We start from the raw sequence: 26,532 nt of genomic DNA, 5'->3' as shown, positions 1-26,532 counted from the left end.
CCCCGCTAGTCAGCCCTCTGAGGGCGGAGCCGGAGTAGCTGCGGGCGGCGGAGGAGAGGGGGCGGGGGTGGTCCCGGGCCGCGCGTGCGCGCTGCTGAGAGCGTCGGTTTGTCTGGTTCCTATGACAACGGCGCCGGCTTGGAGGCCTCGGCCGCCCGGGACAAGATGAAGCTGAAGCGGTTCTTGCTAAGATATTACCCGCCGGGTGCGGAATGGGGCAGGGAAGGGAAGGGCAGTGTGTGGGGTGAATGTTAAAGTTGGGGAGCGGGGGAATGACGACGGGGAAGCCTTACGTGCGGCGGGCAAGCGTGGGCGATGGAAAGGAGGGGATGGTGGAGTCGGGGAAGAAAGGGTTAACGGATATAGATATATACAATGATTGACACACACACACACGAGAAACACAAATGTGGAGGGGAAAGAGTCGCAGAGTGGGGGGGGGGGAGGTTTAATTGAAAGGGTTGAGCCCCGGAACCTATTTGCTCAGCAGGTCTGTTGAATGGAAAAGAAGCTCCGTTGTGTTCTGTCTTCAGTAAGAGCTTCTTCCGTAGTAGGTTTAATACGTTGAACATATTGCATGGAAAGGCAGTGGACTGGCAGTGCTTCTAAAGAAGCAAGCAAGCAAGCAAAATCAATAAGTGAGCACAGGATTGCAGCCTCGACCATGAAATGTGAAATAACAACAACAATGGAAACATAGTTTCTCTGAGGTTGTGCAGAGGGTCTTTTTCTTAACTCTTAAGTAACCATGCCTACTCTTTTGGGGAACCTCTTTTCAAATATGTTCTTGTGCTTTTTAGAAATTAAATTAATAGTTAAAGGGGAAATCAAAGGCAAACGTAGGAAGGGTTTCAAAAAGAAAAATCACTTGCAAGTGTTCAAAGATGGAACTTACCCCGTTGAAATGCACTTCTGTGTATGAGTCCCCCACACTGAAGATGTACCGGAATAATGCACAATGAGGGCCAGAGTGGTGTCATGGTTAAGAGTTCTAGTTTATTATATCCAGGTGCAAATCCCAACTCAGCCATTAAGCTTTCCAAGTGACTATCAGCCCAAACCTACCTTTTAGGGTTGTCGTGGGGATAAGATGGGCAAGAAAATCATGTTTGCTGCATTCAGTGTTGTGGAGAAATGATGCAATTTAAATGTCATAAATAAAATAACCGGGCCCTATTTGTCTGACCCTTTCTATCTGTGACAGCTTTATCTTGTGGTTGCCTAGGATGACATTTAGATGGTTCTGATAGACAGTTACATTGACCACTCTGCTGAAGTCAGTGCATAGGCTTTTGACATTTAATAGTTGTGGAGTTTTAACTAAAAGTACCTTATGGTAACCAAGATAACTTTAGCATATGACAGACAGTAGGAACACAAAGTACTCGGCTCATGGTTGTGCACCATGGGTAGATAAAAAGCCATAGCTGCTGTCAGCTGAAATGATTTATTACTTATGAATTGATGTCTGAAGTGACTTGAAGAAAAGCTGCATTCTACTAAATCCCTAGTGTTACAAACATTTGTGTAACGTTGACAATTCAGCCGTAAGCCAAATAATGGTATACTGTATATCATACTGTTTCCTATAGGGAACAACAGACTAATATCAAAGTATTAGTCTAATACAGAATCCACAAATTATTTGTAACTGGATTACACACAGAATGCAATAAAGGTAATGTGGCAGTCAGTTTGCTTCTATGTATATCTCAATTGTTATATATATTAGACAGAGTGTCATATTTTGCAGATTTACTTTTATATTTGGAAGATCTCAAACTGGTAAATTAAGTTGGCGAAGTAGCTTCTGCTTTCCTACACTATCAGTTGTTTGGGCTATGATCCTACAGTAACCTGAAAGTATCAGTCTTAGATGGCAATGACCATCTAAGGGTAAGCTTTGAATTCCCAGGTCAATTACTCAGACCAGCAAATAGCCATTTAAAGTGTTTGAGCCTTTGCCATTAACAAACACAAGTGGGCTTATGCAAGCTACTGTAACTCAACTGTAGCAGGAACCACACTGGTATTCCTAAAAGAAGCATTTCTGTTTCAGGGGCATCACAAATTGCACCACTCAATTTTGTTGCTGGAAAACTGGATTCTTTTACTAACTAGAGTTTCTCCTGTATTGTGTATAGTTACATGTACATGGATTGTATCTGTAACATTAGTGAGAGTTACAACTATTGCCCCCTATTTTACAAAGCCTTTAAATTTTTTATGTTTCATTCACCTTAGCAAGGTTGGTCTACCTTTTTCTTTAAAAACAAAAACAAAACAATAGCAAAGCTTCCTCCTCCATTTACAGCAGTACTTCTGCTGTTTCCCGGACCGTTTTCCTGTTCTCATTTTTTATCTTGTGCCAGAGAATCCCATAAGTTAATGGTGTGGTGTTCTATCAGATGATCCAGAGTTTTGTGTGTATCATGAATAATTACATTGGTTATAAGAGTCAGTATTTATTTTTTCTATGTGAGGACTAGCTGAAGTTCAAAAGAGCTGCTTCAGTGACTGGGAATCCTTTGCACATAGAGGGACATCTGAGAGGATGTAGGATTGTGTGGGCTTGTACATGGACAGTGGAATTTTGGGCATTTCCCCTTTGAACAGGAAATCCTCAAGCCATATCACAGCACCCTTCACATTTGAAAAGCAGCTTGTCATGTGGAATAGGGGTTGCCTTTGAAGACCATAAGTTCAAAGAGCCTTTAGCATATGCATCTGGTTTCACAGTTCTTTGGCCCCTGACCTGTGTCTTACCATGTGTCACTACAGAAAATGACAAGATGTCTGCCTGATTCTGCTCCCTTATATGGTTTAAATTAGATGTGTTGCTACTGAAATCAATAGGATTTTTTTTTATCAAAGGGAAGGTCAGTCTTTGTACTGTGTGCCATCAGAACCTAGCTTGATTCTCAATTAATAATTGTCTTGTTTTGCTTCTCCAAAGGCATTATTTTGGAATATGTTCAAGGTGGGGAAGTGAAAACGAAATCTATAGATTTACTGGATCTCAGTGCTGCGTGAGTATTATATTTTGCTGGATATTGACACAGAACAACTTTACTGATATATACAAATCTGCTAAACAGCTAAGAAATGTATTGCAGTGTTTTTGCTTGTCATATTGAATAAGACAAGCATGCTGTCAAATCATCCTCTTCCAAGTACAGTCATTTAAGATTGAGGTGTTAGTGCTAGTGTGTTAGTGATCCTGTCTCCTGTGGTATATCTAGCAATATGGCTGCTACTTTCAATGAAAACTTCATAGGATTGAAAATTCAAGGGTGTGTGGTTTCCATTTAACAACTGCTGAAATTACAGCATTTTTGGAAAGGGCTGTAGACTTTCATAGAGAAAGTCCCAGGTTTAATCCCTGGTACCTCCATGTGAGGTTGGGAGGGACTCTGTCTGAAACTCTGAAAAACTGCTGCCAATCAGCATAGAAAATACTGAGCTAGATGGATGAATGGTCTTACTCAGTGTAAGGCAGCTTCCTATGTTCTAAAACTTAGTATTCCCACAATGGGATATATGTGAGTAACAAATATAAGATGCATTTCATGCCTTGTAAGAAGATCTCCAGCATTCATAAAGTGTATCTGAATTAGACATATAAAGATATATATTGGCTTTGATGTTCATATTTGTTGTAAACCTCTCTTGCACACCTCTGCCTTGATTACTTGATGTGCACTGGCAGGAGCATGCAAAAGGCATCTTTCAAAGCCACAATTAAGACTTGATTCTGGGAGCTTTCCTGGGCTAAATTGAATATGTCAAAGAAATGTTTCAGAAAACATTGGGTTACGATTTAGATTAATTATGCTGAAGTCCCCTTGAAATAATTGGGATAAGGTTGTCATGATGGCTAGCTTTAAGTCCTATATTTATTTCAGCAGGACTAAAGCATTGAATGGAACTAAATTTTCCATCTGGATCCAACTCAGCATCTTATGTGTAATATACTTTTGCTAGCATACCTAACAAATGTACTCCTTGAGCATGTCAGTGACCTGTATGGAAAACATACTGGACAAATTCCATTTGTTCAATGGATGTTATTCCCTAGTGGAACATACATCCTTCACCATTGAGACTATCCATACGGAAATCCTTCACAAACAGGATCTAGTTTTGTAAATTGTTTATTTGTTCCCTGTGATGCTGCTGTGCTTTTAACATACCAAAACCTTTGAGATTATTTTTAGAATATTTGTTTTTTCAGCTTAAAGAGAATTTTAACTCCTTACCTCCCATGACTAACCCTGAGAAACACAATGCCAAAGTAAACTTTTTAAGACTATGTGATATTTTTTGACAAATTAGCATGTTGTTTGAAATTAAAACAAAAAACAGAAATGAGTGCTGTCACTGAGGTTATTCAAATCCAAGCAGCAGAGTAGAGCTGACCACTTGTTTTAAAACCTGCATGAACAAGTAACTAGGAAAGACCTAAACATACAGAATATTCAAAAGTAATCACATTCAAGTAGAAAACATTAAAATTGTAAATAAAATGACTGAAAAATGGGAAACCTGTCATATACTCAAAAGATGCAAGGCCTAACCTAGAAAAAAATGTTTTACAATTGGTGTGGATTATGTTAGTAGCTGACACTGGACTTAGGTATTTCTAGGTGAATCCAGGAATTTCCAGTGGCTGTCTACTTCTTATGTGGGGGGCAAGAAATTTTGTATCTATCTTCCTGACTGATGTGTGCTCTGAGGCTTCTATGACACAGTCCAATCCTCTATGTGTTTATTCAGAAGTAAATCCCATAGAGTTCAGTGTAAATAAATGTACATCTGTTTTTATGGAAAGATAAGAAAAATACATCTGTGGAGACCCACAGGTACCCTGCCCCTATTCTGAAGGATAATCTCTGTGGTTGGCACATGGGAAAATATCAAAATGACTCCCCTTCCCCCTTTCATCCTGGTTGATAAAAGCAACAGAAGGATTTCATTTTCTCTTAACTTCAGGAGATGAAAATTGTGTTTTAATATCTTTAAACATTATTCTACTTTAGTACAGATGTAGAAGCCTTAGTAGCAGATATAAGAAAAGCAGAACCTCTCATCACAGCATCACGTAAAGACCAGGTTGTACATTTAATACTGCGACTACAAGAGAAGCTAGGACAACAGGTGGACCACAAATTCTATCTTTTTAAGGTAAGAGCCATGAGACAATTTCTGATACTTGCTTTCAGTTATGTAAATACACAGAAACTAGAGGTTTTAAATGGCTGTTGGTTAAACTGTCCTGCTCTCAGGTCATTATGAGAGCTGGCAGAAATGGAGCCAAAGCAGGGTTGCTGAGAAAGGAGGAGATCTCAGCCTGCTTATGCTGCATAAACAGATGTTTGCAGTAGACCCTCACACAATCCAGTGAGCATGCTCTGTAGCCATGGAATGTTATGGGGGATAATAGAAACTAGGTTGTAGAGATGGAATGGAGTATTCTGGAGGAGGGCAGGGCCGGCTGGCACGCTTTTAAGGATACACAGCAACATTTCATTGCAGGTTTTAGTTGTTTATTTGAATATGGACTCTAAGGATAATGTTTGAGTATACTGAAGCAGCTTATGAGTGAGCAACGTGGTTATTTACATGTTGGTGTTTCCTGTGTTTGGATAAGCAAGCCTGAGCTGGTTGTGTCCCACTTCCCCAGAGAATGCCAATTAGCAATGGCTTGCCTCGAGTTCAATTTCTGCTGCTCCTGGCTGGCAGAAGAAGCAGGTTTATCAAGCTCCTAGTGGAACACCATGCATGACTATGGGCTGCATTCAGGTTGTTGCCTCTCAGGTTGTGCAGCCCTAGTCCACAGACTCTGTAAAGGCACAAGTAGAAGCAAGTGGTAACTTGTGAGTGGGGTGAAGGCAGTGATGTCCTCCCAGTGGTGACAATAAACTTATTGGGCCATTTTGGCTAGTTTGGAGCTCTCTCAGCCTCACTGCCATTGCCTGATGACTACAGCACTGCCACTGCCTCTGCACCCCATGAGCCACTGCTCAGGGGAAGATGTCACATGGAAGGCCAAGCCTGAGTGCAGTGGTTTTGGGCTTTTAAACTAATATTCTGTTCTGACAACAGATCACATGAATATATTAATTCTCACACAGTTCCAATTCTGTGACTGCAAGTTGTTTTTAACTGTTTTTATTCTTGGATTTTAAATTGTTGCAACCCACCCTGAGACCTGCTGATGAAGGGCAGGTAATACATTTAATAACAACCACAACTCCTGTGAGTGGTGGAATTGGGGGTGTTTTGTCTGTTGTCAGTTTCTGTAGCTTTCCCACAATCTGCAGTACCTTTTTCACAGTGCCAGATGGCAGTGTTGAGTTACCTAACCAGCAAGTTAATTGCTGCTGATTTTCAGAAAGAGGATTTCAGCCAGAGCCTAGCCTCTCCAGGGAGCTCACTCATCACTCCCTTGGTTATCTCTACTGAAAGAGACTGGCACTGGGAGCTGACCAATACATACAAGTAGTTGAGCATGTTGGAAAATAAGTTGCAGTGCTTGATGCACATATCCTTGCTGCATTATGTGATTAAGTGGTAGTTTTACAATCAGCACAGACTCTCAGAAAGCCTGTATTTGTATGGCAGGGTGGGAGGGAAATCATAGGAAGACTATATGAAGGGATGGTCTCTATGTAAAATAGCTGTGTGGAAAAAAATGATTTAAATATGAACCAGAGCTATTACTGATGTCCCTTCCTCATCTGCATTTGATGTCAAAGAGTGTGGATAGATCTCTTAAGAACAGCACACTACCTTCCATCTAGCAGCATGAGGTTTATCTACACATGAGGATCATTGTCTCTTCTAGAGCGCCAGCTGACAGGCAGTCTGTTGCTGAAATTTGGGGATCTGATAAAGAACAGCACAACACTGAACTCAAGCTGTTAGTCAATGTTTGGGAGAGGCTTTCTTTTTTGCTGATTCTTTCATGCCCCACCCCCTTTTCCCCAAGCATTGAAAAGTGATCTGTATCCTTTGGCTAGCAATATAAGGATGCTTTCTGCTTCTGAACAGGGTGCAGAGTGCAGGGTTGGGTGGGGAATCTGTTGCGAAGGTTGAGGTGCTCCATGTTGCAGACCAGTAAAAAGCTGTTTGTGGAAAGACAGCAGTGAGTTTGACTGTTGATGAAAATATGTCAAATTAGGTACACTCACAAAACATCTCATGCATGCTTGAGAATGTCTTGGTACCCAGATCAACAGAGCCAATGTTGGTGCAATCTGCTCTTGATAATATGCATAAGGAAGCGGTGTCTCTCACATTCTCTCACTATTTGTACTCGACTTTAAGAGTTTCTAAGTGCTTTCACACAGTTGGCCTAGGAATAGTTTATCTTTCTAGTCATTGTCTTAACATCAGCTTCTTGAATACTGGCTTATTTTTATTTTTGGAAAGGTGATTACACTGATGTAATGTCATTGCAGTGCTCCACACTTTCACATTGTTAAATTGACTGCTATTTTGTTATTTTTTTAAAAAAGTTGAACTTGGCTGGTTCATGACCCCACAGACAGGCTACTTCATAATTCCAAATCTATATCCCCTTCTTTTGTTTTGTCAGGATGGTTCAAAGTCAGGCGTTGTAGATAAATCTTTTAAGAGTTATATAGTACCTTCCACTAATTCACCTAGAGGCATGGATCCAGTTCTGACAGTTGAGCTTTGAATATCTGAGATTGTAATAGTATTGGGAGAAGGAATAATGGATATGTACCTGTATAGTTAGGGACGCGGGTGGCGCTGTGGGTAAAAGCCTCAGCGTCTAGGACTTGCCGGTCGGCGGTTCGAATCCCCGCGCCGGGGTGTGCTCCCGTTGCTCGGTCCCAGCGCCTGCCAACCTAGCAGTTAGAAAGCACCCTTGGGTGCAAGTAGATAAATAGGGACCGCTTTCTAGCAGGAAGGTAAACGGCGTTTCCGTGTGCGGCTCTGGCTCGCCAGAGCAGCTTCGTCACGCTGGCCACGTGACCCGGAAGTGTCTGCGGACAGCGCTGGCTCCCGGCCTCTAGAGTGAGATGAGCGCACAACCCTAGAGTCTGTCAAGAGTGGCCCGTACGGGCAGGGGTACCTTTACCTTTACCTGTATAGTTAATTACTCAAAGATTTGTTACAAGAAAGTTACAGACAAAACTGACTTTACCTGAACTGTGACAAAGCAGGGATGAGGAATCCAGAGCCATCAGTGCACTTCTTTCCATGCTACATTCTAGCCATGCAGTTACAACAGGTTTCTGTATCCACACATACATCTGTTAATCCTTCACCCAGGCAGACAAGTAACATTATTTCAGCGAGGCAAAACACTCAAGGAGGCTACAGACGAGGGCTGTTGATCAGGGGAAGGGGTGAGTCCTGAGGGTGAGATAGAAAGGTCTGGAGGGCTGCATTTGGCCCCCCAGGTCTGAGCGTTCCCATCCTTGTAATAAAGAGTGCTGCTGGTAGTGATTTTCTTGTGCAGTAATAAGAACTGCACAAATCTATTGAGCGTGAGGAATAATTAGGGGTATGCAGAGTATAATTGGAAAGAGGACTAGTGTTGCATTTCCACTTCATAGCAGATTGCAGTTGCCAGCAACACCTTCTGAATGAAGACACAGAGTTGCTGTAAACCTATACCTTTCTTTGCAGTTTCCTGGGTGATAAAGGTTTTTTGTTGGTGGTGGTATTCCCAGCATAGTAGCAAGCTGTCGTAACATAACTTAATAGGGGTTTCAATGTGTCATGGATACAACATGCTGCTATAGCATAAGGTTTTAATCCAAATGGGCCCAGTCTTTCCAAAGCCCCGCTGAGTTCAATAGGAAAAGTAAATGTATCCTTAAAACAACACTACTGAGATTAATGTGACTTAAAAGTGCTTAACTTTAGTTTAGCGGTTCCCATTGATTAAAATAATATTTAAATATTTAGATTTGTGAAGGCAAATACCTAGGAATGTAAAGAAAATTATATTACCTTTATTTTCTAATTTCAGGTCCTCCGGGCTCATATATTGCCACTGACTAATGTTGCCTTTAACAAATCAGGTTCTTGGTAAGTTTGGGTGTTTAAATTCAAACTATGGAGGTCTTTAAGCAGAGGCTTGGCAACCATATGTCAGGAGTGCTCTGATGGTGTTTCCTGCTTGGCAGGGGGTTGGACTCGATGGCCCTTCTGGTCTCTTCCAACTCTATGATTCTATGATTCTATGATTCTATGATTCTATGCATGATCTACCAAGGCTTATCTAAATATAAACTGAATACTGTATAGTATTTTACGGTCTATAATTTCCTCTGCTGAGATTCTGGTTCAAAAAAGGGTTATTAAGATAATTAGTAGGATTGGAAATGCCAAAATCCAACATATTTAGTTAACAATTCTTATTTTGTAAAAGAAAATACAGCAAAATGACAGTGGAAAATGTAAGATATCTCTTGTTTTGCCTCCCTCTCCTTTTATTAAATCCCCAGTTGTTCTCCTTATACTCTTCTTGCCTGGTCTTTGATCCTTCATCAAATCAACTGAGAAAAGTAAAAGGGGATGAGGAGCAGGGGAAATACGTAAATTACAACAAAAACCCAACATGTTTTTAAAAATACCATTAATTGAGAGAAACTTAGAAGCAGTAGAGTCCATTCACAAGAAGTTGTATTTTTTCTGATCCCTCTGACATGTTTTAGCAATGTAGTCAGCAGTGGCTTAAATTGTGGGGTGAGGAATAGGGAAGAAATGTTTCTTAAACCTTCCATTCTTCTTGTCTGCTCTAGTTTTATCACTGGAAGCTATGACAGAACATGCAAACTTTGGGACACTGCTTCAGGAGAAGAGTTACGTTCTCTGGAAGGACATAGGAATGTGGTCTATGCAATTGCTTTCAATAATCCGTATGGGTATGCAACTTTTCAGAATCTTTGATCTTTAAAGCCCTAGATGGCCTCAGCACATTATTTCTTTCGTACTCTACATCCAAATCATTTTAATTTTTCTCTGTAAATCGTTTTTTACTTTCCCCTTGTACTCTGTTTCATTCTTTAAAATTTAGTGACAAGATTGCGACTGGATCATTTGACAAGACCTGCAAATTATGGAGTGTAGACACAGGAAAGTGCTATTACACCTTTAGGGGACACACGGCAGAAATAGTGAGTACAGGAGCTTTGGAATTATCATCACTATATATGGAATAATCTAATTCTTAAAAAGTTAAGTGTTGCTTTCTCTGTTATTCTCAGTGAAACTATGCTAACAAGTACCACAATACATGCTACTATTCTTTAAAAAAATCTGGCACGATAATTTGTACCTACTTAAGTGAAGATATGATTTGGGACGCGGGTGGCGCTGTGGGTTAAACCACAGAGCCTAGGACTTGCCGATCAGAAGGTTGGCAGTGCGAATCCCCGCGACGGGGTGAGCTCCTGTTGCTCGGTCCCAGCTCCTGCCAACCTAGCAGTTTGAAAGCATGTTAAAGTCAAGTAAATAAATAGGTAAGGTAAACGGCATTTCCGTGTGCTGCTCTGCATGCTGGCCACATGACCCAGAAGCTGTACGCTGGCTCCCTCGGCCAATAAAGCGAGATGAGTTCCGCAACCCCAGAGTCGGTCACGACTGGACCTAATGGTTAGGGGTCCCTTTACCTTTTAAGTGAAGATATGGAGCAGTGGTAGCTCCATGTTTGCTGTAACATATTTTTCCTGATTCTGTGGAATTATCATTACAAGGTAGAATGGGCTGCTTTATTACCGTAATTAAAATGGACATTCTCCCTCCACATGGTCTAATTGTGAGAGTAAAATTCCTTCCTGTACCCCAAGGAGAATATTCCAAGCAATCAAATGAGTGAATGTTTATTACCAGCTATGATCCTATGGCTGTCATGTTTTATTTTACAGGCCTATAAACAGTCAGTGGGGCAATGACTAGAAACAGTTACTGTCACACTCTAACATATTGTGACTGACCAGTACCTAGGAGAACAGAGAATCGAATAATTTCTTATAAAGGTTTTCCTTCTCTCTCTTTTTCTAACAGGTTTGCTTGTCATTTAATCTTCAAAGTACATTGGTTGCTACTGGAAGTATGGATACCACAGCTAAATTATGGGACATACAGACTGGAGAAGAAGTAGTCAGATTAACAGTGGGTTGCAGCTCTTATTAGTGATGACTTGGTGTTTTTTTGAAAGTGCTATTAAAAGAGCAGTTCTTAATTAAAAGAGCAGTTCTTAATTATCATTTGCAAAAGTCAGAGACGAGAATTTATTCAGAACTCTTAGCATATGTAGCTAAATAATGCATTAAGCAAACATAAAGGAAGACTGAAAGCTGTGATACTAATTAAAAACCATTAAATCTTAAGTGCAGAGCAATCCTATGCATATTTATTTGGAAAACTTACTGTGTTCCGTGCGGCTCCCTCCCAGCTAAGTGTAAATAGGATTGCAGCCTAAATAACATACTTTTTCCAAATTCTGTGGCTTTACTACTACAAGGTAGAATGACCTGCTTTATTAATTAAAATGGACTGGTAATATTCTTTGAAACCTCTCCTGCAGTCAAAAGCACTGTATAATTGCTTTCAGATCTATTACCTGGGATTACAAATAAAGGGGTTATAATATACCCTGTAAGATTGAAGAGAGCTCTCTTAATAATATCACAAATACATGTAGACAGGTATTGCTATTGGCTTCACACTTTTTAAAAATCTGCACAAACTTTGGATGATGGTATAATTCTATCCCTGTAAGATGCTCAATTTTTAAAATTTCATTTTTCTTCTGCCTTTCCTCCAAGGAGATCAGGGAAATATTTAAAAATATATAACAACTTTGTAAGGTAGGCTAGTGTTGAGAGACAGTAACTGACCCAGGGTCACTGAGGGAGATTCATGATTTGAATGTGATGTTTTGAATCCAGATATCAGTGTTATTGAATTAACCTTCCCACAAAGAAATCAGAATGAATGCTCAGTATAATAGCTGACTGTCTAACCTCCATGAAAGCAACTGAGACTGAATGCTCAATAAGCAGGTTGTCTAGAAGTGACCCAGGACCTTACATTACATAATACTTTGCCCATCCAGACTGGGATTTTCTATGTTCTTTTTTGAATCTTTGGGGGGAAAAGTTTTTTTGAATAAAACAAAGTTTGTATGTTTACAGACAACTGGAAGGATTTTTTTCAGGATTGCGTTCCATAAAATAATAGTAACAAAGAAAACAAAACACAGAATCAATAAAGTTTGTACATCTTTATAAATCCTAGATCAGGCATAGGCAAACTCAGCCCTCCAGAAGTTTTGGGACTACAACTCCTATCATCCCTAGCTAACAGGACCAGTGGTCAGGGATGATGGGAGTTGTAGTCCCAAAACATCTGGAGGGCCGAGTTTGTCTATGCCTGTCCTAGATTATTTCTACATAAAAATCTTTGTTTAAACTTTAAACCTTCTTTTTATAACTTTAGGGGCACTCTGCAGAGATTATTGCATTATCATTTAATACTACAGGAGACAGAATCATCACTGGTTCCTTTGACCATACAGTTGCAGTGTGGGATGTTGGCACGGGCAGGTACTATTTTAAATCTTGTTTTATTTCATGCTTTACAGAACTCTTAAAATAATTCTATACAGGCTCTAGAGTTGTTCAAATTATAAATCTGCCTTTATTTGTTCATATTTAATACATTTCGAGCAACAATAAGCTTATAGAAACCAGGAAGGTAAAAATTAGGCATATTGCTTCTCTACGATTATCACAAGCAAATAGGAATTTTTTCCCCTTCAGAATATTTGCTTTTGTGATGTTTTCATTTGGTGCAACCATTAATTAAGGTGTTTCTATGTTGCTCGGTCCCAGCTCCTGCCAACCTAGCAATTTGAAAGCACATCAAAGTGCAAGTAGATAAATAGGTACCACTCCGGCTGGAAGGTAAACGGCATTTCCGTGTGCTGCTCTGGTTCACCAGAAGAGGCTTAGTCATGCTGGCCACATGACCCGGAAGCTGTACGCCGGCTCCCTCGGCCATTAAAGCGTGATGAGCTCTGCAACCCCAGAGTCAGTCACAACTGGACCACAACTGGAGTCACAACTGGTCAGGGGTCCCTTTACCTTTAAGTATACATAGGATTGCACTGCAAATGATTGGGGAAACATTAAAGATTTAACCTGTAGTATTTTGTCTATTTCTTTTTATAGATGCCCCTTTGCATAATATATTTATATTTGAATCAACCACATAACATGTTTTTTATTCTTTCCTGGCAGGAGGATGCATACTTTAATAGGCCATCGTGCGGAAATAAGTAGTGCACAGTTCAACTGGGACTGCACTCTTATAATCACTGGATCAATGGACAAAACATGCATGGTAAGATAGTTGGATCCCTATTAACCCAATTTAATAGGTGGTATACGAAAAATAATCATAGTATTGACTAAACCATACATTTGTAGGTCTGAATCCAGGAATACATTCTTCTTGGCCTGCATGAAGGAGTGTGGGGAAAAATAGCTTTTCTCCCAGAGCAGGTATAGAATAAAGGTGTAGCTTTACTCTTACTTCTCTTTAAAATAATAGACAAAGGGCATGTACACACTGCCTGATAATATGCATTCAGTGCTGGAGTCAGAAAACCAGAATATTTCATTTGGAGCAAAAACAAAATTAGTTAAATGTGATCCACTTTGCCTAAAAGATCTCAACCCACCAGGCTCTTAGTAGGATTCCTTGTTCACAAGGAGGCCTTTCTTCCTTGAAGCCTTCCTCTCAAACTCTCCAGAATCTCTGTGTATCACCTGCTTGGTGAACCCACCTCTTGGCTATCCACCTGCTTATATAGCTTCTCCCTGTCTGTTATTTGATCCGTCCAGAGGCTGCAGGAACAAGGAAGCTGGGAGCTTTTAATTTTCCTACCCCTAGAGACAGGTGTGCAGTTAATCACATCAGCAATGGTGGACCCTATGCCTTGATAGTTTATTAGTTTTGGGGCACCAGCTAAGACTCCACATTAACCCTATACTTCCCAAATGAGCAGACAGGTAAAAAGATGCATTCCCATTTTATAGACAAACAGTCCAGGACAGTAAAGGCCAATTCCTTTACACTCCATCTTTCTAAAAAAAAAGGCCCAAAGCTTATTCCTAGAAATGCCCCGCCAGTTCATTTGCAATATCACACTTCAAAAGAAAGAAATACAGAAAATAAGAGGGACACTATAGGCTAGCCTGGTTTAGGGAAGACACACCAACATTTATTGACTTCTGGGGAGTTCTTTTCTTTTTTATTTTATTTTCTAGCCTTTATTAGCATAAGAGTTGAATCTGTGAATAAGCTGCTAGCATGGAAATCAATTCCAGGAGATATCTGGCTTGTGCTGGTAACACATCAAGCAAAATATTTGTTAACCTTGCTTTCTGCCAAATCTGTGTGCTCATACGAAAGAACAAATAGTGATTGACTAGCTACACAGGCCACAAGCAGTTCAGTCAAATAAATAAAGAAGCTGATTTGGGTTCCCTGTCATTATTTGCCTGCAATTTTGCTTTCTGTCCACATTGCAGTTGTGGAACGCACTGACTGGCAAGCGTGTGGCAACATTAACAGGCCACGATGATGAAGTATTAGACGTTTGCTTTGATTACACTGGCCAGCGTATTGCAACTGCCTCAGCTGATGGTAGGTGAAATTGATTTTTTTTATTAAAATGTCTTCATCCCGTGTCAGCTGATTTGAAGAGCATTTCTTGAGGGGTAACATGGCGACTCCCAGTAGCTCCTTCTGTGCATCATGGATGACTCCACATGAGGGCAAAGAAAGAATCCTCTAAGAGAGGAACTCTGGTGAGGTGAATGCATGTTCTGGAAACTGGCTAAGTTTTCTAATACAGCCAATCTTGTGGAAAACCTCCATAATAGCACCAAGGAACGATTATATCCATATAGTGAGCCATTTTTTATGTGTTATGTGATGTGCTCTTTGGCAGCTTTCTCACAGGGCTGTGATATTTAACTCAGTCTTCTGCCCCAAGCTATCTCATATATTGGATCAGTCTAACGAGTCTAGAAGCTTCCAAACCATTTTCGTATGAGTGCCGCCTACTCATAAGGCCATGCAATTTTAACCTGCTTTCAGTGGCCACCACAGAACATCAAAAGTTTATGGTAAAAAAGTATGCATGGCAACTGTAAGTACTCCCATATAGGGATTGGGACAAATTCAATTCAGTTTACATTTCAAGGCAAACCCACCAAATTTGTACTTTCCCAAACAAAACAAGAATGTAAACACAACCATCTTTCAAAATTTGAACTCTGAATTTTGCAGTGCAGCTGTCCAACCAAAAATGCATATACTAAAGTGTACATATAAAAACATATTTTGTTGAAAATAATATTACATTATATTAGTGAATTATTTTTTTGCAAAAATGCATTATATTAGGGAAATCGTATACAAAAATGTGTATATTAGGATATATTTGAAAAGGCTGATGAATTTTCATGAGAACTTTAAAAAAATCTGCCAACTGATACTGAAACATTGAGAACTGTACTTAAGATTTGAAAAATGAGAAACTTAAGGGAAACCAAAATTGACAGATTTACCCATCCCTTCTCTAAATCAGTGGGCTTTGAGTTGCAGCCAGTCATTTCTAACATTTGCCTTCTCTGGTTCCTGACAAAATTGCAGATGTATTTAAGCACAACAGGTAAATACCTATAATAAACGCATGATTGTTTGTTTGTTTTCTACTTAAGGATCAGCAAGAGTTTATGATGCAGAAACAAAAAAATGTATATCAAAACTTGAAGGCCATGGAGGAGAAATTTCAAAGGTGACTGTTGTTTTATTTCTCTGTACTGCTGCCCTGAGTAGAATGTTGTTCTAAATTACAGTTAGCTTTGGCCATTTTGCTTGTTCGTATGATCTCTCGCTTCTTGAGTATGGACCAGGAAAGCAACTTCTCTCCCTTGCTGTTTTTTATAGTGCTTTATCACTTTATGTCTCCAGTGTGTTAGGAAAGTACAGAGGTTAGTATTCTGTTATAAAAGCTGCTAATTGAAAAACATTATTCTTGCAGTTTGAGTGAACAATCCTGCAAGTACATACCACTGACCAGTGGGACTTACTCCTGAATAACTGGAGGTGGGATGTCAGCCTTTGAGATTTATGTGAGATTTTTGAGGGCATTCAGGTTATCTATTAACTTGAATAGAAAGATTTTTTGGTGAAAATGGGCGATACTCTACTGCTACCCTCCTATCCTATAATTTTAAGTACAGTAACATTAAATAAGACTGTATCTCTGTGTTGGGCTTTTCCAGCTGCAACATTTAGTGTGGTTTTTCATGCATGTTTCATATGGTAATGTGTGCATGATAAGAAAGCTACAGTCTAAACTACACCTCTCTTACATCCTTGGATGATGCACCTTTATAGTAACCAGAAGCAACAGAATGTAGGCCTACTTTTAATAGTGCTTTAAAAAGGGAATTTGGGCAGCATAGGAAGGTCAGCTTTTAAATTATCTATATTATATATGGTGAACAGAATCTTTCCTCAGGCCAGTTTAACATTGAAGGTAAAAAAATTGAGAATATTTGCATAAATGTATATATATGTTAGAGACAGATGCTTAGGTTGTTCTTAAATCCATACTGCATGAGCAAGACGAAGGCAGCCCATACATATGTTTCCTGATTTATGGCAGTGTTGTTGGCTAGATACTCTGTTTTGTCATTTAATTTTTGGAGAGCAGTGACTGGTTCAGTATCTGTTTGGATGATTAAAGGAAATATTAGTGTCTGTGTGATGAAATTTGGCAGCACTGTGATATGATGAATCTAATATAGCAAGGATAAAATTATATTTGCAGATTAAAATTTCCAATTTCTTTTTTAGTTCCAAAAGCTTAAAGAGTAGTAGTAATTATAGTTATTTTACATAAAATAAATAAACATTGTAGATTCAATAAGAAAGGAAGAATTGCTACTGATTCTATAACTTTTTTTAAAAAGCAGAAAGCTATTCAAACAGAATACAAAACGGTTTCCATGTAAGGTTTTGGAATGCCTGTCTTTGGATTTTGCTTTCTTCTTTCTAAAGTTATTTTTATGAGTTTCCTAAGGAAATAACAGTTCTACATCCCACAATTTTATATGTACTTCATTAATGTTTCCCATTTGCTGTGCACATATGAAATGACAAATGTCACGATTCAGCTATCAGATGTGCCCCTAAGTTGAGAGGCAGAAATAAAGGTTAAAGGACTGCTCTCAAGAATCGGTTTATGTGGCTCATGAATCTATGCACTAAAGAGATGCAGTAAGGCCTTTGGAGGCCTGCAAGGAACCTCCAGGGTAACATTTAGGTTTAAACTGACCTATTTGGTAAAGGAGAGAGAAGGGCAGAAATTATTGAATAAAGGTGCAGGCGGATGAGAAAGAATTTAAAATTTTTGGAATGTTGATTTCAAACATGAGGCTAGTCACTAATTGAATATTAACGTCACGATTATATTTGGCTACTGAACTCCTCATTGCATATGTGACTAGTTAACTGTAATTCATTATTCTCTCCATTGCTCACCTGGTGCCTTCACTGCATATCTTTAGGCTCCAAGCAAAATGTTTCTCTGTAACCAGACCTTTGGCTGAATATTCTATGGCCTTTTAAATGTGTTTATGGGAGGGGGGCTATTGGTTTGTTTTTGTTTCTGTTTTTATCATGTATTTTGTGTTTTCATCTAGTATTTTTGTGTTGTGAACTGTCCTGTGATTTTCAGATGAAGGGCGGAATACAAATTTGATAAATAAATCCTAAATAATCTACCTGAGCAAGCTCCTTGATCATAGTGGTACCTCGGGTTAAGTACTTAATTCATTCTTGAGGTCCGTTCTTAACCTGAAACTGTTCTTAACCTGAAGCATCACTTTAGCTAATGGGGCCTCCTGCTGCCGCCGCGCCGCTGGAGCACAATTTCTGTTCTCATCCTGAAGCAAAGTTCTTAATCCAAGGTACTATTTCTGGGTTAGCGGAGTCTGTAACCTGAAGCGTATGTAACCTGAAGCGTATGTAACCCGAGGTACCACTGTACTGTCTTGGATCACTTTAAGTCATTGTGCTGGCTTGTGGAACTGAGAATAACAATAGCAATTCTGCTATTGTTTCCTTGGGAATGCTTTATAAGTTATTATTTAGTTCTCAGAAATGGAATCCCAAATATAAAATACGGTACAGCAAGTGTTGTAATTTTTGAAAGGCTCGTGTTTAGCATTAAAATCAAAATTTATTCACAGAAGCCACCCATGATTGAGCCACATTGTGAATATTTGTCTACTTGGAATCAAGTACTTCACAGTATTTCACAGGATAAAGTATTTCACAGGATAATGTGTGACATGACCCTTGTTTTAAGATGAAAGACAGAAAAGCTCCTTGTTTTGGAGGGTTTATTATTGATCAGCCCACTCCAGCCTCTGAATCTACCCGTGTAGATAGAAACTGGAAGACAAAATATATTTAGGGGCTGTTGTCCCAGACTTCAAACCTGTGTGAACCATGGTGGACAAGCTTTAAGATAAGTAATGCCACTTCCTTGCCTTTTAAAAAATAATTCTCGTTTCTTTGTTTTTAAAAGATCTGTTTCAATCCTCAAGGCAGTCGCATTCTTACAGCCAGCTCAGATAAGACAGCTCGACTTTGGGAGCCTCAGACAGGACAATGCATTCAAATACTAGAAGGCCACACTGATGAAATATTTTCATGTGCTTTCAATTACAAGGGCAATATAATCATTACAGGTAACTAACAGCTATATTGAAAATTGTCCTTCTACTTGTTTACGCTAAAGTGATGTCAAATAAGGACAGTTTCCTGGTTTCTGTTGTCATGCCTCATTCAGTCCAATTCCGTTGAAAACTTGGATCAAACAGTTATTTCTGTGGCATATTGCTTTTTCACACAAGTTGAATTGTTTCAAAACGGGGTGCTGGCCTAGAGAAGTTGGGTTAAGTAAGTAGGGTGGGGTGGGGGAACGGGACAGCCATTGAACAACAAGTTTCAACAAATAGACATGGCTCCACTTTTTAAACTTTTCACTGGGTGGATGCATTAAGGCAACCTGCAAATTTGAACAGCTAAATACATTTTCCAGTGCTATATACATTTTATTTGCTAGTATCTCATTGATTCTGGGGGTGCTTTCCTCTTTCATCAGCAGAGGTGTTTTTCCAACATTGCAATAAGAGGGAAATGGGGGCATAGCAGCATTACTAAGGCAATTGTAATCCTAGAGCCAAATTTAAGACGCCTTTTCTACAGCATTTCAACACAGCTAGTTTAGAATATGTACAAAAGTTAGGTTGGCAATTCTTAGATGGTGGCCTCGCATTCACCGGAAGATACTGATATCTGTAGGTTGCAATCTGTGTTGGCACCTTTTTCCTGATAGCTCTATGCCTTTAACAACAACATTGCAGACAAATATTCATGGGATGCACAGAGATTTAGTGATGAGAAAAGGTGCACCTTTTGAATGTATGCCTGTTGGGTTCCTGTTAAAAGCCCAGAACACATGAAACTGCCTTATGCTCAGTAGTTCTGTCTTTTCTTAAAACTAAGTGCCTCTCCAAGATCTCAAGCATGGAAATTTCTCAGCCTTCCTACCTGAGAATTTTTTTGATCTAGAGATATTTGGGCTTCAACTTGGGACATTCTATATACAAAGCATGTGTTCTATTACTGTGCAGTTGGCTCAAAGTGCGTTTGCTAGACTCTTAATTCATTCAACTGCATCAGAGTTGGAAGACAAGATTGCCAATGAATTTGAGAGCGAGGGGTGTATTTGAAATATCTCCTGCCCCAAATAACAGGAAGCTGTAGTTTTATATTATAGATATATGTATGACGTTTGAAATGTTAATCTATTACTTTTCTTTCTAGGTAGCAAGGATAATACATGTAGGATATGGCGCTAATTGAGGACAATCTCTGACCCGACTTCCCAGAGGCTTTTGTATGAGGAGCTTCTTATTATACAGGCAATAACTACTAAGCCCTTCAAAAACCTGTTTTCTGTTTTTGCCTTTTTAAAAATGTTACTGAAGAAGACTTATTTCCTGGACTCATGAAATTAGCAATGTTAGCTAGTTATGTGATAGGTTCTACTCTAATAGCATTGATATAAGTGTTAGTGACTTAGTTGCGACAAGTGGCATTGTTTTCTTTGTAATGGTTTTTAGGCCAGTTGGGGGGGGGACGGGGGGGGAGCACCGTTATCTTATTAGCAATGCATTGCCTTACTTGAATGCCTCTCACATTTGGTTGGATACTTTTTACTATACTTAATTTTTATTTAATAAAAACATTTAAAACACTATAAAAGTCCAGCTTTTTATGTAGTATTAACAGTTGAGCATATATTAAAACTGTCTATTCAAGTATTGCCTGAAACCTCTGGATAAAGTGCTTATTAAAACTTTTTTTAAAAAAATTAAAAATCTGCCATATAGCTCTATATTTACTCATCAAATTTTTAAAAAAACACCTTATTACATTTTGGATTTATAGTCTCTTCCATCTTGAAGCCTTAGAGTGACCAGCAAAATATATTAAAAACCCGTATCTGAAATGCAGTATTAAGCTTCAGCGTAAATCACTTAGTTCCTAAACTTCAGGCCACACACTACGAAGCAGCATAATGGATGGTAGTGGGTATGCACCAAACATTTGGTAAATGTTTTTCTCAACTGCTACAAAGGATGCTTCACTTTTTAACCTTTTCCTTTGTGCTATATGAATAAAAATATTATATATTATCTAGGTTCTGGAGTGTAAAACACTGCATGGGTTCATGCATTTAGCTTGGGAGTGGTACTACTGTGTCATGGTAGGGAAGTTGCAGAAATCCTACCCCTCCCTTGTGAACTGAGTGCCCAATCTCAAAGAAGCCTGGCTCTTGTGATCTGCCGCTTTGAGCAGGAATAATTACATGAAAATTGGGCCTCGATAAAAGGTCTGTCTGGCCCACACTGGAGAAGTAGTTTGCACCATAGAGGAGAGGGGCTCACACCTTTTTAATCAAGCCTTTGCGAATGTATGAACCATGATTTGTTGATGTGTAGTTCACAGCTTTTCATCCTGTCGTTTCACATCCATTTTCTTTTTCCCCCCAATCCCGTTTGTCCTCTTAATTGCAGTAAGCGATTAAAGTGATTTGCCTCAGCATGTGTGTATACCTGAATATCCAGATGCTGCCTTGGTACTGGCATGAAATATAGCTTCCAAGTGTTTTTGAATTCCTAGTGTCCTCACTATGAGAGCCTATTTGCTGTGCTGCCCTGAAAATGTCAACTGAACTGAAATATAATCTAGCCTGATTTCCCTGTTCAACTTTATCCTAAGGAGTCTCTGATATTATGCATGGTTTACCTCCCATGAAGGCTGCGGAAGTGCTAGGTGTGATCTGCTATGAAGCAAAGCACTGGTATTTGCTACAGAGCAATGCACAATACCTCTAGGCTCTGGAAAGTGTCGCTTTGTTTTTCAGAAATACGTGAAGATACTTTTCCTGAGAAAGAAAACTTTTGTTGCAGACTTCACAATATTTTGAAGCTATTGGCATCTACAGTATTTAAGTCCCCCATGGAGGCGAGGTAACCTTTAACTCAGGGTTACATTGCTAGAGCCTCAGACATGTGTTTTGGTGAACCCACTTTTTTGCAGTTCTCTTCTGATCCAGCTCTACTTGCACTTCGTTATGTGCACCTGTTTTTCTTGATCTGAAATATTATCTCTAACTCAGATGCACCTATTAATTTGAGTGGGGCCAGATCAGTATTGTGAGATCTCTGCATTAGCAGAGATGGCTTAGAATGTCAATACCTTAAAGGTCCATAACATGTAGTCCACCAACAACATACAATGGGGTGTTTAATGACTCTTTGAGTTTGCTGCCCCACATAAAACAGGCTTATCAAACCCCTAATGCAGGAGTTCAGAAGTCACTGAACTAAGTCTCCCATCAGTGGCAGCCAGTATGGCTAGTGGTCATGGAAGATGCAGTACAATAACACCTAAGGGCTACAAATTAGCCTCCCCTGTGTAAGCTGCTATGTTTGCTGGGCCTGTTGAGACACAAGCTGTGCAGTTTTGATCTAGAATTATATAGATTTAATTTTATATAAAAATGAATTGATCTTTCACTATTCTTTTTTAAAAAGAAAAAACTTCAAATGCTCCCCGCTTCCCTCTTTAAAAGCTTGTTTGTCTATCCATTTAAGATTAAAACTCCAAGAGCAGTTCAGTATTTCTTTGGCTTCCAATTCAGAAGAAGGCATACATCAGAAGTAGTATTTTGGGATAAGTTTTTGAGTGCACATGTCTCCCTATTTGATCCACACATTAAGAATTCTGGTCTCATAGCCTGCTCCTGCTAAATGTTGAGATATTTGTGCTTTGGATTATGTACTTTTAGCGGCCTTCCATCAATCTTCAAGCTACAGGTGACCAGCTACTTTGAAAACTGAAGCCTTTAGGGTATGTTGGCATTCCAATTCTATGTACTCCCTTCAGCTTGTACCGAATGCATTTCACAGCAATTCAGAACTTTTGTAAAATACCTTTTTGTCTGATGTCACACACTGATCCTTTTTCTTGCTGAGCTGCTATATGAAAATACTTTATGTCCTCTCTACTGTGTAGAAAGGCTAATTCAAAATTAGGTTTTACAAAGGCAAAGAGGACACAGACTGTTAACATAAATTTATTTCAAGTCAGGCTGCAATACTAAAAAGTAGCATACAGAAAGGAATTGCATCACACTTTCACATGTTAGCTATGTTATTTGTGCTTGTAAACATTTATTCTACCACCGAAAAACATCTGTGTAACACACAACTAACTGGAATTGGTCTAAAAATAAATAACCTTTCCAACAGTATAATTTCAATCTATAATGCTCCATAACTTTATTACTGTTTTCTCAGAGGTCCTGAGTGCACACTGGTCTTGAGAAGCTTTCTGGATTGTGGCACATCTCCAGAGTGGACCCAGGTGCTGTTCAGCCAAAGCTAGTGCTTGCAGTATAAATTGGCCTTTCTATTATTAACCACGACCTTTACTCCTCTACATGTATTGTGGTGTAACTATATAGTCAGCAAAGTCACTTGAACACTTAGATTAATATGCTGGCAAATGTCACCTTTGCGAAAGAACAGGCATGGGTGGAAGTGGATTTAACAGAAGCAGTGGTGACAATTATGGCTCTTAATAATTTTATTTAAAAGTACTGCAAAAATAGTGTAAAAAGATAATTTACTTTTGGACACATTACAGAATCATATACTATCTTAATGAAAATAAGAGTTGTCTTTCATAGTCTTCAGGAACATACAGGCAGAATCTGTATATGGCCAAACGATTGAAATTCTGTTTTTCAAAAAAAGCAAATGACAGAATTGCTGCTTTGCTAAGATGCTAGTAAAGGATATTGACAATTTGGAATAGAGATATTTAGTGGGTAATGAGCTGAAGATTTTTATTGCAACAGTTCCCTTTCCTGACTTTAAATTAAAAGCAGTATTTTTGGCCAAAGCCAAAGAACGTTTTAAGTATGGGTGCAAAAACTACTAGTTATTTGAAAATCAGGGTATTGGGGATGTACACTGACAATCAGGCAAGTTTTTATGCATTAAAAAGATCACAGGGACCCCAAACATTTAACCTCATTAAAATTTTGGTTTTAAAGTGTTGATAATCACATGATTCTACCAGTATAAAAAGAATAATGAAAAAGGAGAAACTTGTTCTCAGAAGTGCCATCTAATAGAATTCATCACAGCTCAGTATATTTTGGAGCCCAGGTTCCGTCAGAAGCAATCTTAAAACTTTCACATTCTGTAGAATAGTTGAGGCAGTTTGAACAAATATTCCTGCCTAATAGGCACCCCTTTTTCCTTGCTTTGGTGTTTCCCTCTTTAGGATAAAAAGCTTTCACACTCACACCCTTTCTATGAGGGTACAGTCTATGAGGCTGGCCTAAGCTAAACCAATTTGAGTGCAGCAGTTAAGACCAAATGATTGTAAATCATGAGCACTTACTTGGAGTAAGGCTTGTTGAACTCAGTGGGACTTAGCATCTGAATAAATCTGCATAGCATCAATTTGTATAATTTGAGTAGTAAAGATGAATTCCTTTAAAAGCAACTGTTCATTCGCAGATTGCAACGAACTTTACAAAGGACGTGAATCACCATTTCAGGTGAAAGTAAGGGGAGGCTTAGAAATGCCAATACCTGCCCACAGTCTCACAGCGAGTTGCTAGTAAAGCTGTGTGTGGGACTCAAATCTGTTAATGAGCAGTCCAATATTAGCATTCACTGGAGCACAGAACCTCTGAAAACTGCAGGGAAAGAACACAACACGATAAGGAGTTTTAAAGACCTGCATGAAAACCTGCCAACCTGAATTTTGTTCCTTTCAGCAGAACATATACGCCTGCCGAATGGCAAACGGCTTTTAAAAAGGAATTTCAACAGCTTGCGAATGTCGCTTCTTTGTGACACAGTTCAAGAGCTCAGGCTCCTCTTTCTATTCTTCTGGAGTAATTTGAAAACATAATTACACAGAATTCATTGAGAGGCATATCCTCCTACGTATTCGTTTGCCTCGCATTCTGCAAACTGCTAGTGTAGTCAAACGACAAATACTAACCTCTCTTTCTCTCTCTTTTAAAAATGCCTTTGTTACTGTGTGATTTCACTGTCAGTCAATACACATAGCCGACAGGAATGTATGTATGTTTGATTACGGGAAACAGATGTTGTTTTTTCCTCCGGTTTCCACAAATGTCAATTCAAAATGCGCACGCCCCTGTCCTCCAATGCAAGGCTCCCCATTTGATACAACTGTATACTCCAGGTCTTTCCTTTCAACCCACCACTTTCTTTCCTGTGCACAGCTCTAAAACAGACCCCATGGCAGAGTTTGTGCATTTCTGCTCAGTTCTACGTGCTGATGTTTTGAAAAAGAGGGCCACTCACAAATCACTGCCACTTAAAATGGATTAAAAATGAAAACAAGTGTAACAAGGTCTCTTATCCCAACTCGAGTAGCCAGTCAAACAGGCTCGGAGTCCGCTCTCTGCTTTCTTCATGGAGTTTGCAGAATTGTACCACGGCATGAAAGATATCGCCCACTTTCCAGGACTTCTCGTGGACAAGCTGCACAACATCTAAAAACTGGAAGGGGGGAAAAATGTTTACTCATAAGAGTTGGTTTCATCCAATTAGGTTCTCTCCTTTTCACTGTAACTATATGAATCCAGGAGGGTTGGCTCACACACTGCTGTAATGGTTCATCACTCATTGACTACAGAATCAAGTGAGGACTTGCGTGTGAGAGAATGAGTCAGCTCAGTTGGCTAGAGCAGGTTGCTGATAATGCCAACGTTTCAGGTTCACTCCCCGTATGGACAGCTGCATATTCCTGCATTGCTGGGGGTTGGGCTAGATGGCAGGGTCCCTTCCAACTCTATGACCCTGTGACCACAGGCCAATCATGTTTGATCTTTCCTGCCACCTCCACAGCAAAACCTCTGACTGGAATCAGTGACACACTCAGCTGTCAAGTGACAAGTAAATAAGTAATGAGAAATCAATTGATACTTAAATGGTTGTATGAAGCAGTCCTGAGGGAAAAGCTTTGGTTTAAGAATAGGAGGCAAGCTATGTTTAGGAATTTACAATGCAAATAGTAAATACGGTGGTTTCTGCACAAAATGTTGCAGAGTGGAAGATCCCGTTCAGGTTACAAACTAGCATTGCTCTCCCGCTGGAAACTCCATTCCTCCTCCAATTCTGCCCACCCCCTTGCCCTGGCAAACAGTCAGAATTCCATAGTAACTAAGTACACGTCATTCTCATTAGCTGTCTTGGACTCCCCTCAGGATTTTTCCATATTTTTTTAAAAAAACATTTCTTCCTTTTTGAGAGTGGTGCTTTTTGACTACTTGAGCAATGGCGCACGCACACCTGAACATGGGGAACAGAGGGAATGAGGAGTCTCAAATAAGAGTTCTTTTGTGCTCAGGCTGCCCCAGTGTTGGCAGCATACTTAGAATCTAATCCTCAAATTGTCACGCTTCCCGAGGAAGGTGAAGGGGGAGAGAGGCAGCCGATGTTATAGACATTTACGCCTCAGGCTCATTGTGTTGCATCGTTACATGAAAGAACACCCAGTGGCAAATCTAGAGTACCAACTTGAAAATTTCCACTCAGGTAGTGGAGTGAGGTGGTTCAACAATGGGCAGACCAGAGAAATCTGTGTTGCACCAGATCATCTGGTCGTATTCCCTACAGAAATGCCTCAAATTAGGCCTGAAGGGGAACGCCCCCACCCCTGTCCTCTCTCTAAGCACATTGCATTTTCTTTGTAGAAGGGGTCTGTACATGTGGTAGCTGGCCCACCAGCAGCATCACTGAAGTCCCTTTCTGCCTGCCTGTGGCT

The 26,532-nt window shown here is 39.6% G+C and overlaps 2 protein-coding genes across 3 annotated transcripts in view; one reads left to right on the top strand and one right to left on the bottom strand.

Moving 5' to 3' along the window:
- Window positions 1–35: 35 nt before the first annotated feature.
- Window positions 36–20,140, top strand: DAW1 (dynein assembly factor with WD repeats 1). Its single transcript, XM_082224484.1, has 13 exons — window positions 36–205; window positions 2,957–3,029; window positions 5,040–5,184; window positions 9,011–9,069; window positions 9,786–9,908; window positions 10,061–10,160; window positions 11,050–11,157; window positions 12,487–12,593; window positions 13,290–13,392; window positions 14,586–14,700; window positions 15,783–15,859; window positions 18,665–18,827; window positions 19,969–20,140. Exons 1-13 carry the CDS (start codon window positions 166–168, stop codon window positions 20,001–20,003), a joined length of 1,248 nt encoding a protein of 415 aa, XP_082080610.1. The 5' UTR covers window positions 36–165; the 3' UTR covers window positions 20,004–20,140.
- A 2,633-nt stretch (window positions 20,141–22,773) lies between these two features.
- The window catches only part of SPHKAP (SPHK1 interactor, AKAP domain containing), a 73,271-nt gene continuing 69,512 nt past the window's right edge, over window positions 22,774–26,532 (bottom strand). For both annotated transcript variants that reach the window (XM_082223865.1, XM_082223864.1), the window contains one exon: window positions 22,774–25,265. In XM_082223865.1, the coding sequence (XP_082079991.1) occupies window positions 25,122–25,265 (144 nt within the window). In that variant the 3' untranslated portion in view covers window positions 22,774–25,121. The remainder of the gene's footprint in view (window positions 25,266–26,532) is intronic.

Source organism: Podarcis vaucheri (assembly GCF_965113315.1).
Source record: "Podarcis vaucheri genome assembly, chromosome: 5".
NCBI classification, from domain to species: domain Eukaryota; kingdom Metazoa; phylum Chordata; class Lepidosauria; order Squamata; family Lacertidae; genus Podarcis; species Podarcis vaucheri.
Note: the sequence above shows the minus strand (reverse complement) of the source record. Positions and strands in the feature narration are given on the sequence as shown.

Excerpts from the sequence above, each read along its gene's own strand:
- DAW1 (XM_082224484.1), top strand. The coding sequence starts at position 166 with ATGAAGCTGAAGCGGTTCTTGCTAAGATATTACCCGCCGG. Across the intron at positions 206-2,956 it reads GCTAAGATATTACCCGCCGG|GCATTATTTTGGAATATGTT; the intron begins GTGCGGAATGGG and ends GCTTCTCCAAAG. Across the intron at positions 9,909-10,060 it reads GCTTTCAATAATCCGTATGG|TGACAAGATTGCGACTGGAT; the intron begins GTATGCAACTTT and ends TTTAAAATTTAG.